The 15570-nt window shown below is 32.1% G+C and overlaps 1 protein-coding gene across 1 annotated transcript; it reads left to right on the forward strand.

Moving 5' to 3' along the window:
• Window positions 1–629: 629 nt before the first annotated feature.
• Window positions 630–5924, forward strand: LOC137826021 (O-fucosyltransferase family protein). Its single transcript, XM_068631861.1, has 12 exons — window positions 630–1134; window positions 1553–1627; window positions 2184–2283; window positions 2360–2427; window positions 2639–2727; window positions 2820–3000; window positions 3108–3236; window positions 3334–3467; window positions 3560–3773; window positions 4559–4743; window positions 4861–4956; window positions 5385–5924. Exons 1-12 carry the CDS (start codon window positions 985–987, stop codon window positions 5536–5538), a joined length of 1575 nt encoding a protein of 524 aa, XP_068487962.1. The 5' UTR covers window positions 630–984; the 3' UTR covers window positions 5539–5924.
• The last annotated feature ends 9646 nt before the right edge of the window (window positions 5925–15570 follow it).

Here is a 15570-nt window from a genome sequence, read left to right on the forward strand (position 1 = left end):
ATTCTTTTGGGAGCAGGAAGATATTTTTCATGACTGGTTCAAAAGAATTTGTTATTATTTTTATAATCATAATAAAAATTTATACAATAAATTTAAGTTTTTAGAAAGTTATTGTATTTATACATTTTAAAATTGTGTTAGAACCGTGTGCTAGAATTTTCAAAAATCTAACAAATATTTTTTTGAATTGAACACTTCACCGATAAGTATCCTACGAGTGTCGACACGGATACGTGTGTCCGATACGGATACACCATTTAAGAAAAAGTGTACGAGCCTCATAGGTTATTAATACGAGAGTTACCATAATAAAGTTTTAATTACTTATTTATTTCAAATGGCATGTTGTTTTAATGTTTTTAATATTATTATTTATTTCACATCATTAACTATTTATTGACTGTTAACTATTTACTGTAATAATTTTTTATTTAATTACGAATTATTTTTGTAACTGCAACTTTTTTTAATTCTTGAACTTAAAACATTTTCTTTTAAGTTTCAACAGATCTTTTTTTTTAAAATTTTTGAGAGTTTATACTTTAATCTCTTAAATAAATGAGTGATGCTTAAACAATGAAGAAGTAAGTAAACATTTAATTTAAAAATAAGAAAGTGACGCAAAATACGGTGGCTAAATTCTGTCCTTAATATTAACAAAGAACACTGGAATCTCGTAATCCAAAGGAGAAAGACTGTCACTGTACAACCTTAAGAAAATCCAAAAACCAGAAACCAAACCAAACACACCATCCACTTTTGTTGTCACACTGTTCTATACACTCTCTTCACTGTCTTTCACACCACCAACAAGTTTCACTCTGACAGATTCACTCACAATACTTCTTCTCAATCTCAATTTCATGTTTTCTTCTCTTCTTTCCCCATTGAGTGCAGACATTCTTCTACTTCATTGTTCTTTTTATTTGATAAGGGCTTTATCTTTGGGTTAAATTGGTGACCCAATAGGGAGAGAGGAGTGGAATGCAGAGGCGCAAGTGGATTCCGTTGGCGCTGCTGAGAAAGTTGCTAATTTTAGCCATATGCTTCATAGCGTTTGTGGCTCTCTTCTCCGTGCGCATACACATTGTTCCTTCCTCTAAGGATCACAGGTTCAACGACAAGATCTCCACGGTTTGTTTCATCTTTTTATTTTGGTTTCTCTATTGTTATTCATTTCCCTTGTTAAATTAAAAAAAAAATGTTTAGGGTCATATTGCTATACGGCTATACCAGGTTCTTTGATTTTGTTTGGTGACCCTTTTCAATGGTTACTAATATGCAGAGTAAACAATTGTTAATTTATGTGTATAATTTAGGATTGTTTTAGGGTTTTTCTGTTGTCAACTGTTTTTTTCCGTACTTTGTTGACTTCAAGACTTCCATTAAGAGTAACCAATCTGAAAATAGCTCTTTGGTTTATGCTTTTCTGTACTTTTTACAGTGAATTGGATTTATTTCGGGAATTTTTGTTTTTGGTGATGTCGATTGATACCTTACTAATGTTAGTGATTTATTGGTTAATCTGTTGTTGTTTTTCAAATTTTGACAGGCTCAGGATCTGCAGAGCTGGACGCGAGAGCTCGCACCACCCCATTTGTCCAAAGCTCCACTTTCTACTCCCAAGGTTTGAGCTTCATGTGAACACTGTCAAGTGACTTATTTGGTGGTCTCATTGTTTGAAAGCTTAGAAAATGTGATAGAGAAACAGAATCATGTACAATAGCTTCATATCAAGGATACATTTTTATTCATTTATTTGAGATGTGATAAAAATTGCACTCCAAAATGGGGTGTGCGAGATAGAAGTGGGATAAAAGGGAACGAAGAAGTGATGTGATGGAAAATGTAGATAAAGACAGGAAGAAAATGAGGTGGAAAAATAAATAGAAGAGAATTTAGGTGTATGTTCATGTTTTCCCTTTATTTATTTCCTCTATGATATCCACCAACCAGATGGGGGATTTCTTCTTTGCTATTATCATTTTGTTTCTGTTGGTTCTGCTTATTGTTAATGTTTATGCATCTCATCTGATGTGTAATTATGTGACTTTAAACTTGTTTGATTTAGTTTTAGCGCATGTCTAAAGGCGTTGGTGTGTATGATATGCATAGGAAGATATATTTAAATTATGCAAAGCAGTTATGTGCCATTCATGTTTTCACTCCTTTTGATTTGACAGTGGAATGGTACAAGAGGGTACTTAGATTACCAGAAGTTGTGGAAGCCTCCATCAAATCGTGGGTTTTTGCCTTGTGCAGAGCCCACACCTAACTACACCAGTAAGGAACTTAAACTTTCCTTTCAGGTTGTAATTATGAATTGTATTGGTACTAAAAGAAATAAATGTTTATTCAGCTCCTGCAGAGTCGCGAGGATATCTTTTAGTACATACAAATGGTGGGCTCAACCAAATGCGTTCTGGGGTCTGACCTCTGTCTCTCACTCTAAGTTTCTCCCATATTCATATTATTAGTATTATTGCAAAGTTATTTGGTATTGAAAATTTGGCTTGCTTAATTGATTGCTATGCTGATGGATGGCAATGAATGAGGATCATGGAATGTCTAATTTGTTAATTTTGAATGTTCTGTTCCATTTTTGTCTCTAGCTGAAGATTTGTTCCCTTTGCTGCAGATATGTGATATGGTAGCAGTGGCTCGTATCATAAAGGCCACTCTAGTAATTCCAGAACTTGATAAAAGATCATTTTGGCAAGATACTAGGTATTTTCAATTCTGCGATTCAGTTATTTTTCTTTTGTGCCTTCTCTCTGTATTGGATTTTCACTTAATTGAATTTTATAATTTTCTTTCAGCAATTTCTCTGATGTTTTTGATGAAGAGCATTTTATGAATTCTCTAGCTAATGATGTAAAAATCATTAAGAAACTCCCCTACGATCTGGTTAATGAAACCAAAGTGGTCAAGCAATTCATAAGCTGGTCTGGCATGGATTACTACGAGAATGAGATTGCTAGCTTGTGGGCAGATTACCAAGTATGTATGTTGTTGAAAGTCTATTGTTTTATACAGTTTTGTATTCTGTTTATTTTCTTTGTTTCTAATATATTGTGCAATCATCTAATTATTTATAACACCTGAAGGTTATTCGAGCTTCCAAATCTGATTCACGATTAGCAAACAACAATCTACCTCCGGACATACAGAAGCTTCGTTGCCGGGCTTGTTATGAAGCACTTCGCTTCTCTCCTCGCATTGAAAAACTGGGAAAAGTATATAAAGAGATCTGAACTCTTGTTGGTTTCTTTGTTTTTAGTCTCCTGATGTAATATTTTTTGTCATTCTTTAATGCTTTTTATGTCCTTGTAGCTGTTGGTAGAGAGGATGAGGTCATTTGGTCCTTACATTGCGCTGCATTTGCGTTACGAGAAGGATATGCTTGCATTTAGTGGCTGCACCCATGATTTATCTCTTGTTGAAGCTGAAGAGCTTCGGATGATCAGGTATAGAACTATGACACTTCAACTCGCTTAATTGAATTTCATGTCTTCTCTCACATATAATGTTTGGGAATTATCACGTGCAAAACATGTAGAGAGAACATTTCCTATTGGAAAATAAAGGAGATTGATCCAATAGAACAGAGGTCCAAAGGGCTTTGCCCCTTAACTCCAAAGGAAGTTGGGATTTTTCTTACTGCTCTTGGATACCCATCAACAACTCCGATATATATTGCTGCTGGAGAGATATATGGGGGCGAGTCTCACATGGCTGAATTGCGTTCCCGATATCCATTGTTGATGAGCAAGGTAAGGAATTGCAATACTGTGTTTCAATATATTGTTGTATATAACCTATTTTTTTCAATAATTTATTGGATAGTTTGGTCAAATATTAGTATTTTCCGTATCTACCATCTAATCAAGATCAACTTGTAGCTTAGGTTGATAGTGTATTGACTAATAAATTGATATCTTTTAGGGAAGGTTATATCACGTTCTCTTAATAATCCTTTACCCTTATGTGGTTGAAAAGAAAGCAGTGTCAAAAGGTTAAGATGTTTTGACATGGAAACCTAAAATAGGGAGAATATCGCCCATTCCCACATTGTTTAAATGCATGGGGACTTACATCATAAGTAGGATAGCTGCATGGTTAGTTACATATAATGTTTGGTCAAGTTCATCTTCTGATTTCTCTATTAATTACATAAATGCTGTCATAAGTTCGATTAGAGGATTCTATTTTATAGGGTGAAGAAATTCTCTCAGTAGACAATGCAATGCTAAAATACCAGGGTTGATCTAGATTATAAAGGACAGATCATCATAACTTTTCTGTTGCAGAAACTACTGAAAAACGAGCGCTCCATTATTGATGATTAAAAGACCTTGTTTTCTTCTTGGGTGTCTAATAACTTATTTTCTCATTCACATGCATTGTAAGTCAAATAAGAGGAAGATAGTTTATGTTGTTGTGTTCAACTAACCTGAAAGAAAAACTCGGTCCTGCTTTTCTGAGCAATGGCAACTTGCTAAGAAGCATTTGTATCATGCTGATTAACCTAACCTACCTGTGCTGAGATTATTTTCAGGAAAAGTTGGCATCCATAGAAGAGCTTGAACCTTTTTCCAATCATGCATCCCAAATGGCTGCTCTTGACTATATTGTATCTATTGAAAGTGATGTATTCATACCTTCTTATTCCGGAAACATGGCGAAGGCTGTTGAGGGTCATCGTCGATTTCTTGGACGTGGAAGAACAATATCTCCAGATAAGTAAGGCTGTAATTTTGCAGATCAACTTCTATTAGTTCATCTTTAAAAATTGTCTGATAAGCTCTTCGAAATTATCCATTACAAAGCTGTTCTGTCTGTGTCCTCTCATTTACCTAGGAAAGTCCTCGTTCGCCTGTTTGATAAACTGGATCAGGGACTAATGACGGAGGGGAAGAAATTATCAAATAGGATTATTGATCTCCACCGAAGACGGTATGCAATCGGAAAAGTCTTTATTTTTCATTTTAATTAATTTTATGGATGCTAAAGTATGTATAATGTGTTTGTGGTTCTTTCACTTCTATAATCACAAATGATAAATCTAATTGCCATGATCCCTCTCCATAGATCATTAGTAAAACAGGTCATGTACTGTGCTTTGTATGGAATATGACCCAACTAGCCTATATCTGTTCAGAATAAACTAGATCTCAAGCTTCATGGGAAGAGTATTAGCCAAACACTGACAGCAGGTTGGCAAGAATAATGATTTTTTTTCTGGGGAATTATGATGTTTGGCAAGAATTATCTTCCTCATTTAACCTATTGAAGAATCTGTTTCTAAATTACTTGTTTCAATAATATACTGATCACAGGGTGAACTTCAATTTGATTTTTCATTTGTTGCATGTATTGCACAGACTTGGTTCTCCTAGAAAGAGAAAAGGGCCAATTTCTGGGACAAAGGGGATGGAAAGGTTCCGGTCAGAAGAAACCTTTTATGCTAATCCCCTACCTGATTGTTTATGCCGGAGAGAACCAGCACCAGCTCTAAACATCTCTCACATTGTTTGATAGATGAAATACTGAAGTTTTTCCTTGGAAATAGCCCTTGGTGAAAGGGTGACACATGAGTTTTAGCATAAAATGAAGATCTTGAAGGCATGGTACTGTGGTGAGAGAGTGTATATACCGGTATCACTGTTACACGTATCCTTTAATTGGGGGCTGGGAATAGGAATAAAGGAAGTGAAAAAAAGAAAGGAAAAGAAAACCCATATTGGGGTTTTGATACAAAGATTAGATGGAGATTTGACATCACTGGATTCATTTGTTCTGTGGACATTACTTGATTATTAAGGCAGGTAGATCACCCTTTATTGTATTTCTTCTTCACCAATCTCACATTTTGTAATTTGTTCTTGTTGAAGACAACAAAAAGTAAAAATCTTTTATTTTTATTTCTGGTGTACATTGTTTTTTTTTTTCTTTTATTGTGAGAGGAAGTGTGGTGGTACTTTATCTTACACTTTGAAACAAAAGTCACACGCAATAAATATATACAATTAAAAAATAAAATATGTTTTCAAATATTGTAAATATGACTTTTTCATTTGTTTCCAGTCTCTACAAAAGATATTTGCTAGTTTTAAATATGACTATTTTCAGTCGTTTCTTTTCAGTTTATAATTAACAATGGCTACTGTAATACTAAAAGTGGGAAATGTTCATAAATGTAATCAAGGTAATGAATAGAAAATATGAAATTGAGATAATTAGATTATTTAGAAACTTAAATAATATATCTTAGATAGTTTTATATATTTGTATTAAAATTAATTATAATTTAATTCAATGCTTATAATTTATTTTCTATTATTAATTTTGATATTGCAATTTTGAATGATTATAAGAGTATTTACTTTCTAATTTAAAGATAAAAATAAGAAAATGTGCTTTATATTTTTATAATTACTAATTATAATACATTAAAAAATAAGTAATATACAAAATTAATAATTAATATTTTTCCTTCTCTACACAATTTAAAACTATTACAAACATGATTTAGTTCATAGTATACTAATATATTTTGCCACTAATGGTTCTTTACATATAAAATATTAAATATACAATTATAAAACAAAAATCATACGTAATAAGTTTTAAAATAGCATTTTATAAATAAAATTAATTATTTTAAAAATAACACAATATTTATTATCCATAATATAAAAACATGTTATTATATTTTTTATAAAAAAATGCGTTAATTAATTGAATTATGTACTTAAAAATAATCTAAGTATTTCAATTAATATTTATATTTTTGGTACTAAATATATTATAGTTAATAATAAAAACTAAAAAAAATTAACAAAATTTCGAATTTGAAAGTAACAAAAAGTTATATAGAATAAATAATACATGATAATATTTATAGAGATTTAAAGTATATTTAAGCCAATTGGTTATACTAGTACATAAGTAATGATTAATTTTTTTTTATATTAAGTATAGTTTTAGTATACTATAATTGTTCTTATCAAAAAAGAGTGTTGTTCTCTCGATGTGGAAGAAAGTGGTTTGTCTTGCAAGTTAAGTTATGTTCGTCAAGTTTGTCGAAGACGAGGCAAAGACATTATCTGCAAAAGATTATCTGACACTTAAATCCGTAAGAACATATAGAATTATAAGTATATAACTGAGTATGAGAATGAAGTCAATACTTCCTGTGGGATTGATTTGTATTTATAAGCTATTTTTTTTGCTTGAGCTGAGGTATTCAAAAGACATTCAAAACAAAGAAGATATATAATTGATTATTGAATATTTATCATTCAATTATTATTATAAATATCTAAGTTATACGATTGTACTTGATTTGATTGTATTGCATCCGATTTCATTGAATTTTATATTATTATATGTATCTCCGTATATCTTGGATATGGATAGGTACATAAGTCTCCAACATCCGAATCCATAAATGAGGTGCATTTGGACTAATTTGATGGATGAACGGGTTTTAGTGTTCGCCAAGTGTTCATTGGATTATTTTGATTCAATGATATTTTATTTGTTGTGAGTTGAATTACTTTGAGATAGTAATTTATTTTCAAATAACTTGTCAAATTATGATGGCTGCTTATTTTTAAAAGAATTTGTATAACTTTGTTCCGATGATTACTTGATCTCATATAATGATTTTGTATAACTTTGACCCGATGATGTTTCATCTCAGATAGTGATTATGCATATCTTGGATCTCATGACTATTTGATCTCGGATAACAATTTTGTATAGCTTTAATTCGATTATTGTTTAATCTCGGGTAGTGATTTTGTTTTCCAATGATTGTTTGGTCTTGGATAGTAATTGTTCCGATGATCGTTTGATCTCAGATAAACATTATTGATTCGATGATCGTTTGATCTAAAAGAATGTTCTTTCTTTAATTGTTTGCTCTTATAATAATAATAATTCTGATGACCATTTGATCTCAGATAGTGTTTTTGACTATTTGGTCTTATAATAATTATTTTGATGATCGTTTGATCGTGGATAAACATTATTGATATGATGATCTTTTGATCTCAGAGTGTTCTTTCTTTGGCCATTTGGTCTTGTAATAATAATTCGGATGATTGTTTGATCTTAGATAGACACTTTTGATCCTATGGTTGTTTGATCTCAGATAGTGCTCTTTGACTGTTAGGTCTTATAATAATTATTTCGATGATTGTTTGACCTCGGATAGACACTGTTGATCCAATGATTGTTTGATCTCGAAGAGTATTCTTTCTTTTGATTGTTTGATCTTGGAGAGTATTCTTTCTTTGATTGTTTGGTCTTCTAGTAATAATTATGATGATCATTTGATCTCGACTATTAATGTACTATTTGAAATAGATACCAAAAGAATTTTAAAAATATAATTTAGGATAAAAATAATGCTAAGGAAAAATAGTACCTCATTTTTATCAATAATTGAGTTGTAATAACCTTTAAAATGGGCCACAATCCAAGTTCTTCACAAAGGTTTGCCATTTAATTCTTCAAGCTTGTAAATCCTATTTTGTAGTGAGTCTACTACTCGATATGGGTATTCCCAGTTGAGTGCTAGTTTTCCTTCATGTCTATCTTTCCGAGCTTCTCCGAGCTTTTGCCACACCAAGTCACCTTTTGTGATAGTTGCCAATGACTCAACTTCTATCCACTTAGTGAACTAATCAATGGCTAGTATTAAGAATTTTACCTACCTTTTGGCGAGGGGGAATGCACCGAGTATGTCAATTCCCCAAAATGTAAATGGTCGTGGAGAGGCTATTATATACAACTCTTCAGGAGGTAGTGCATGAAGGAGTTCGTACTTTTAGTATACTTGACATTTTTCAGTAAAGGTGTGGACATCCTTCCAAAGTGTTTGCCAATAATACCTTGCTCTTAAAACTTGTGGCGCCATACATCGGGCTCGCAAATGCATCCCAAATATGCCTTTGTCGAGTTCAACGAGCACGTATTTAGCTTAGTTGTCGTCCAAGCATTTCAACAACGGGGAGAAAAAAACAAAGTTACCCGATTTGTTGAACAAGGTGCTTTGATGTCTCCAAATTCAAGTGGAAAGCGTGAAGACCTTGCTGCTAGTTGTTTGTGTGTTGTCTAGTAGTCTTTGAAATGTTAATTCACTCCTTAAGATGATCCAAATTCATTTGAATCTTATCTTTTTGAAAAGATGGATTTTCTAAAAGGGTGTGAAATTTCAACCTGTTGAAATGTTGAATCAACTGGTTGTTGGACACTTATTGGTTTTTAAAATGGCGTGGAAAAGCTTATTTTTGTTTTGACTTTGTTATTAAACAAATTCAACCGGTTGTTTCGAGAAATCAACTGGTTGTTTTTCTAAAAACCTTATGAGAATTCTGTTAAGTTGTTCCAATCTGTTTCAACTGATTTCAACAGCTTTTGGTTTTTGATTAAACCGCTTTGACCACTTGATTGTGGTCTTATAAAGGTGGTTATACGCTCGTATGCATTATCTAAGAAAGAGAGATCAATCAAAAACATTTTTCAAGATTTCAAAAAGCTTTTGGATCATCTCAAGTGTGGAATAGGATTGGGTCTTGTACTTCTGAACTTTAAGTGTTGATTTACCCAAGTGTATTATGTTCCTCTTCTTCCTTGAATAATGTATTTATGTGTGTTCTGGTGTGGTGCAATTTCAGAAGGTGTTTCTGGAAACTGTGTGGTTTGCCAAAAGTGTTGTGTGTTCTTGAGCGGTTCAAGATCATCACTTTTGGTGTGTGTTTTGTAATCTATGTTTGATTACATAGTGAATTCTCAGTGGTTAGCTAAGGACTGGAAGTAGCTCTTGGTTAAGAGTGAACCAGTATAAACATTCTTGTGTGAATCTCTCTATCCCTACACTCATTAAACTGTTTTAACATTGTTTTTCAAATCTGCTGGTATAAATAACCGGTTATTTTTTTTAAAACAACTAGCTGATTTTTTGGAATCAAACTTAAAAGCAATTTTCTTTTGGTTGAACAGATTTTCCAATTGATTGATTTTTCATATCTTTTCACTATACCTTCAATCTTTGCTAAAATCTTTCATAAACAATTCGCTCCCTCTTGTTTAAGGCCTCTAATTCTAACACGATTAAATTTATGTTTAGATTAAGTTTCTTTTTGCTTTTTATTTTTTATTTTTTTTATTTGAGTCATATACCTAGATAAACATGTTTTGCATGTAGTTTCTTTGGCTTTAGTATTAATATTTATTAGTTCAAGGTTTTAGTGATGTGTTCAAATAATTGTTTAGGACTCTGTGGTGCAAGTTAGGTTATCCATGATTTCTTTATGAGTTGGGCCTCTTTGTGAGTGATTATTCTTCTAATGAGTAAGAGAAATTAATTTTATCTTTTAATAGAACACTAGGTTAGAGGATCTAGATGTGAAGATGACAATCACAAGGTCCAAAATTTTCTTGCAGGGCTTGTGTTGTTAAGCGAAATAGATATTAATTGATGAAAATGGTTTGATTTAAACAATTTGATAAGTGATTGACTGTTTAGATTGATTATGAGATATTTTGAAGTTTAAGTCTTGGTTTACTTGTCAAAATTGAGATTTAAATAAGGTATACTTGTATATATAAATCAAGACATTGTAGATTTAGGATAACTTACAGATTTTTGGATGCTTTCTACCTCAAATCTGCTCAATGCCAACTCCTTATGCTCAAGCAGAATGAGGCACAATTGTTGGGGTGCTCTCTGTCTCAAATCCATTCAGCCCCAACTCCCCTCACCCAAGTGGAATGAGGTGTAGTTTTTTGGATGCTCTCAGCTTTCAATTTTCTCAGTGCCAACTCCCTACACTTAAACACATCTACCTAAGCTCAAACTCCAATTCCTTGAAATTGAACCAAATTCTCAACACTAGTCACTTTCACTCAACTTGCCTCTTGTTTTATTTGAAAGGTTGTTTGATGGTTGTTTATTTTCTTTATTTAATTTATATGTAAAAATTTAATTATATATTTATTTGAAACATTTTTTTATGTGTTTGTGTGATTACCGTTTCTTTATTTATTTATGAATTGTTTTAAAAATCTATTTTTTTTTCTAATTGAATGATATATTGATATATGGTATGAATTATGAATTGTGAAAATATGATCGAGACATAGTATTTTAAGGAAAGGAAATACCATGTTGAGATTGTTAGGATGTGCATTGATCATGAATTCATCTAGAAGGAGATATCCTGACTCTACTAGTATATTGAAATCATATAAATGAAGATTCACTAGTGCAGAAAATGGATATAACATAGGTTCTAGGAAACATATAACATTGGTTCCCTCATCAATGTAGATCTTAGTGATGTAAAATGTCAGTCACATATAACACCGGTTGTAAAAATCGGTGTAATATGTACCAAAATCTGAATGAAATATTAAAAAATATGTGCTCCAGAAGGGACATATTACACCGGTTGGGAGCCACAAATGATGTAATATGTGCTCCAAGTCAAATACTGAGACCACATATTACACCGATTAAGGTCACAACTGATGTAATATATAACAATATCTTTATATATTTATTAAAATGTGCTTTTTCCCAAACCTGCAAATTTTAAACTAGAATACCAACCAGATTGATTTGTATATACAAAAATATAAAAACTTGCAATTGAAACTAAACAAAATTGTATAATTACATCTAATGAAAATGTACACATGTGTAGAAAGTTACAAATCTTTACATGTTTGGATTCCTAATTTGTAGAAAATATTTAAACCATTCTTTACGGATTTGTTCAAGAGTTCGTGTGCTTACTAGCTCGGATTCATCAAAAAGTTGAGAAATGTAATAGTATATCAGTGTTCATACTAACAAATATGAATGTACAATGAGAAGTTAGAGCATTTAAAATCTTATAATACCCGCTCTCAAGAATCTTTAATACTCACACAGGCTATAGTACACATCAAGTGCATTACATAATAACCACATTCAAAGTTTCCTTGTTGCTTATTGCACTATTATGAAATATAATTAACAATTAATTTAATTGAAATAAAAAAGTAAAACTTAATAGTTTCAGTGAAGAGGTAAATATATATACCTTATGATAAATCCCACGTAGTCTTTGTGATGATGAAATGGATCTATCCCTAAGATACTGCATACATTAATTGCACTAAAAAGAGAAAAATCATTAGTAATTCACAATAAATTATATAATTTACAATAACATACCTTTGTATTATGGTCTTCATATCTTGACTTGACTTCTTATGTAGTGAACAAAACCAAACAACAGTATTGCCTATGGGACAAATAAGCCTTAATTGCGAGTGAGACCTAGTATAAAACATTTAATTAGGCATTTTTATAATTTTGTAAACTCTAAATGTAACAAGTTTTACTTACCAATTTATAAAAGAAGCCATATAAATCATTTTTCTCAATGTCTAAATCCATCTTTGAATGTAAGTCTGACAATCAATTTTTTTATTCCTAGACTTTTGTATGGATTGCGGCTCAAGGAAACCATAAATATGAACATTGCCCATGGTGATAATTATTTGATTTATATACCTACATTGTTAATATAAATACCAGTGACATAATTTATGAAACATCATTTGATTAAATAACATATAATTATTAAGGGTGCTTACATCATCCATAATTGAATAACTATGATGTTCAACAATTGATTACCCTGGATGATTTCAAAGACATCTTGCATGGTTATGTACAATGGTATACCACCATTGCCAACACTAAATAATGTGGCATCCCAAGGAATCACACAAGAATCTTGAAACATTTGATGTGAAATCCTAACCAACTCCTGAATTTGATTCACATATGGTTGGACTTGAGGGCTTAAATCACCACCAATTGGGGATTTTTGTCTCATACCAGAGTCTTGTAAAACATAATAACAAATATAAAGTATAAATCTAAAAAAATACTCTAACATTAATAACCCTTAATGAAATATACTTGATAATTCTTTGAAATGGTCTTAATCAGATGCGTAGGTCATGCAATAAATGTTCCAAGTGCCACTCCCACTGTATTAACCTCCGTTGTGGGCATTGGAACTGTGGCAGATGCATCTCTAACTTTTTCAGCCACCACTCTAGAGAAATCACTCTGCATGGGCACAATGTGCATGGTTGAACCTCTTGGATACACTCTCTCAATGGCCATTACACGGGGAGAATTTCCATCAACAAACAACCTACACCAATAGGACGATTCAATGTCATCATCTTCTAAGTTCTCCACATCACAGCTACCTTTGGTGCTAGCTTGCCATGAGCATAAATTACATCTACTGGTTCAGCTGGAGTATATTTTTGCTCAAATTCAGCTCTTAACTCTTTAGTAACTTTGTTTTTTTATGTTCTGAGTTAGTTGTGGAGTCAGTCTCTCTGTCAATTCTGCAGCTAATTGCTCCATCATCTCATGACTGACATTTGTAGTAGAAAAACTGGGTCAAGAAGCTGATCCAAAGTATTGCTTAACCCCAACACCAAAACCAGTCGTTCATACACGACTAGGGTGTTCTTCAATCCCAATGGTCATGGTCAAGATGTCATCTCGAATTTTAGGAACAAAAATTCTTTGTGTGCTTTGCTCCACTAGCGAATCCTGTAAAGAATAATACAATATGTTAATATAATATGCAATGATAAGTGTGTAACACTAAAAATATGACATGTAATTATGAAGTTACAATATGCTAGGAAATCTCTAATGATTTATCAGATGTCATATAACTGTCTGCTTTAGTTCTAGTCAACTTCCATTTCTCATGTCAATTAGGAGGGGATGGAGGACAAACAAGTTCAGCAAAACCATATTCTGTATGTTGCCTCTTTAACTTTTCTTACAATATTATTTTTTTCTAACAAATTATAACCTCCCCGAGACAGTCTGTGGAGGGTAAGATTCTTTTGTGAAATGATTTGAGCTTTCTTCCTCTTTTCTTGTAAGTACATCATACACATAAATTATGAATTTCATTATAAGATTTAATGACATATATAATGAAATGTTCACAAACCTGCCATGAGAGATCCGTTCTAATATGAACAAATTGAGACCATGTCTCTTCATCTATAGAATATTTCCCACAAGGAGACTTGTCCTTGTATTTGCCAAAGATGTAATGACTTGTCAAATTTGTCTTAAATTGCCTTCATTTTGTAGCTACTGAAGACATTATCTTGCTTCGAACCAAATTCGAAGTCTCAAACTCAAAATTTTTCTACAAATAATAAATAAATCATTAAAATGTAAATTCAATACACAAATTATTTAATAACCTTTAAATAAATAACTTACACTAATATCCTCCCAAATGAGATTCTTCTTTACTTTTGTTACGTGGTCCTAGTCTGTTACCAAGATAAACACCTTAGATCGAGTTAGGACTCCCAACTAACTTTCAAATTGAGCATGTTTAGGGTCTGATGTGAGGGTCTACTTGAAGTGGAATTCTATTATTACCCATACGCCTAATGACAAGATTTCTCAATCATGTAGGTTCCCTAGTCTTCTTTGATGAGTTAGCCATCTGATGGACTTACAAAAATAAAAATATGTTTAAATATATATATATATATATATTTAAATTAAATAAAACAATTTTTTAAATAGAAAACCTAATAAAAACATAACTTGATTTCTATTGTGGAAGTGTTAAAATGTTGTCCCATATTCCTTCATTGTGATCATGGCATGTAGCATGTACTTCATCTACATCATTTTCGTCATTTAAAGGAGGTATTTGTCTTGAGAATGAAGACCTGTCTACATATTGGACCCTTGAGTCATCACGTGGATGAACATCATGTTCAATTCTCTCCAGTACGACATCTAACCACCTTTCATTAGAACGATCTTTCATATAAAAAAATTGTTTTTCTTGGTAAGCCATGATGAAAGGATCTTCCTTCCATTCTATCTTTGAAAGATCAATCAACGTAAAACTCAAGTCATCAACATGCACTCATGTGTTACAATAAACCCAATTACACTTAAATACAGGAACTCTAAATTTGGCGTAGTTAACCTCCTAAATTTCTTCAATTACTCCAAAGTAACTTAGAGTAGCCACAATAGGTTTATTATCTTTTGAACTAACAAAGTGCATAGACTCTGTCTCAAGGGTAACACCGCTATTCTACGTAGTACTTTTTTTTATCTTCAGTCTTTGTATAAAAAAGGCATCATATTAATATCATACCCAATCCATGTTATGACATCAAAGTTAGGTCCTTGTGTTAACCATTTCAACTCCTCATTATCACAATCTTCTGGACCAATTTTAGCTTTAAGCCATTTCAAGAAGGTCTTGTTATGCTCAGTCAACAAACATTTGTCATTTGCACAAGGGTTCATTGACTTCAACAACATCTTGTATACATCTATGTAAGTTGTTCAAAATATACAAATATGCTTGGAGAACTTCGTGTTGCTCTTTTTGAACCACTCTCACACGTCGTATGCCTTTACCTTCAGACATTGCTTCATCCTCGACTTTGGAACTCCTATGGCTTCTACTTCAGACA

Source organism: Phaseolus vulgaris, chromosome 8, assembly GCF_051622355.1.
Source record: "Phaseolus vulgaris cultivar YP4 chromosome 8, ASM5162235v1, whole genome shotgun sequence".
NCBI lineage: Eukaryota > Viridiplantae > Streptophyta > Magnoliopsida > Fabales > Fabaceae > Phaseolus > Phaseolus vulgaris.

Bases quoted from the DNA above. Each gene is read 5' to 3' on its own strand.
- LOC137826021 (XM_068631861.1), top strand. From the start codon at position 985: ATGCAGAGGCGCAAGTGGATTCCGTTGGCGCTGCTGAGAAAGTTGCTA. The intron at 1,628-2,183 runs GTTTGAGCTTCA...TTGATTTGACAG, and splicing joins CTCCACTTTCTACTCCCAAG to TGGAATGGTACAAGAGGGTA. The intron at 2,428-2,638 runs GTCTGACCTCTG...CCTTTGCTGCAG, and splicing joins TCAACCAAATGCGTTCTGGG to ATATGTGATATGGTAGCAGT.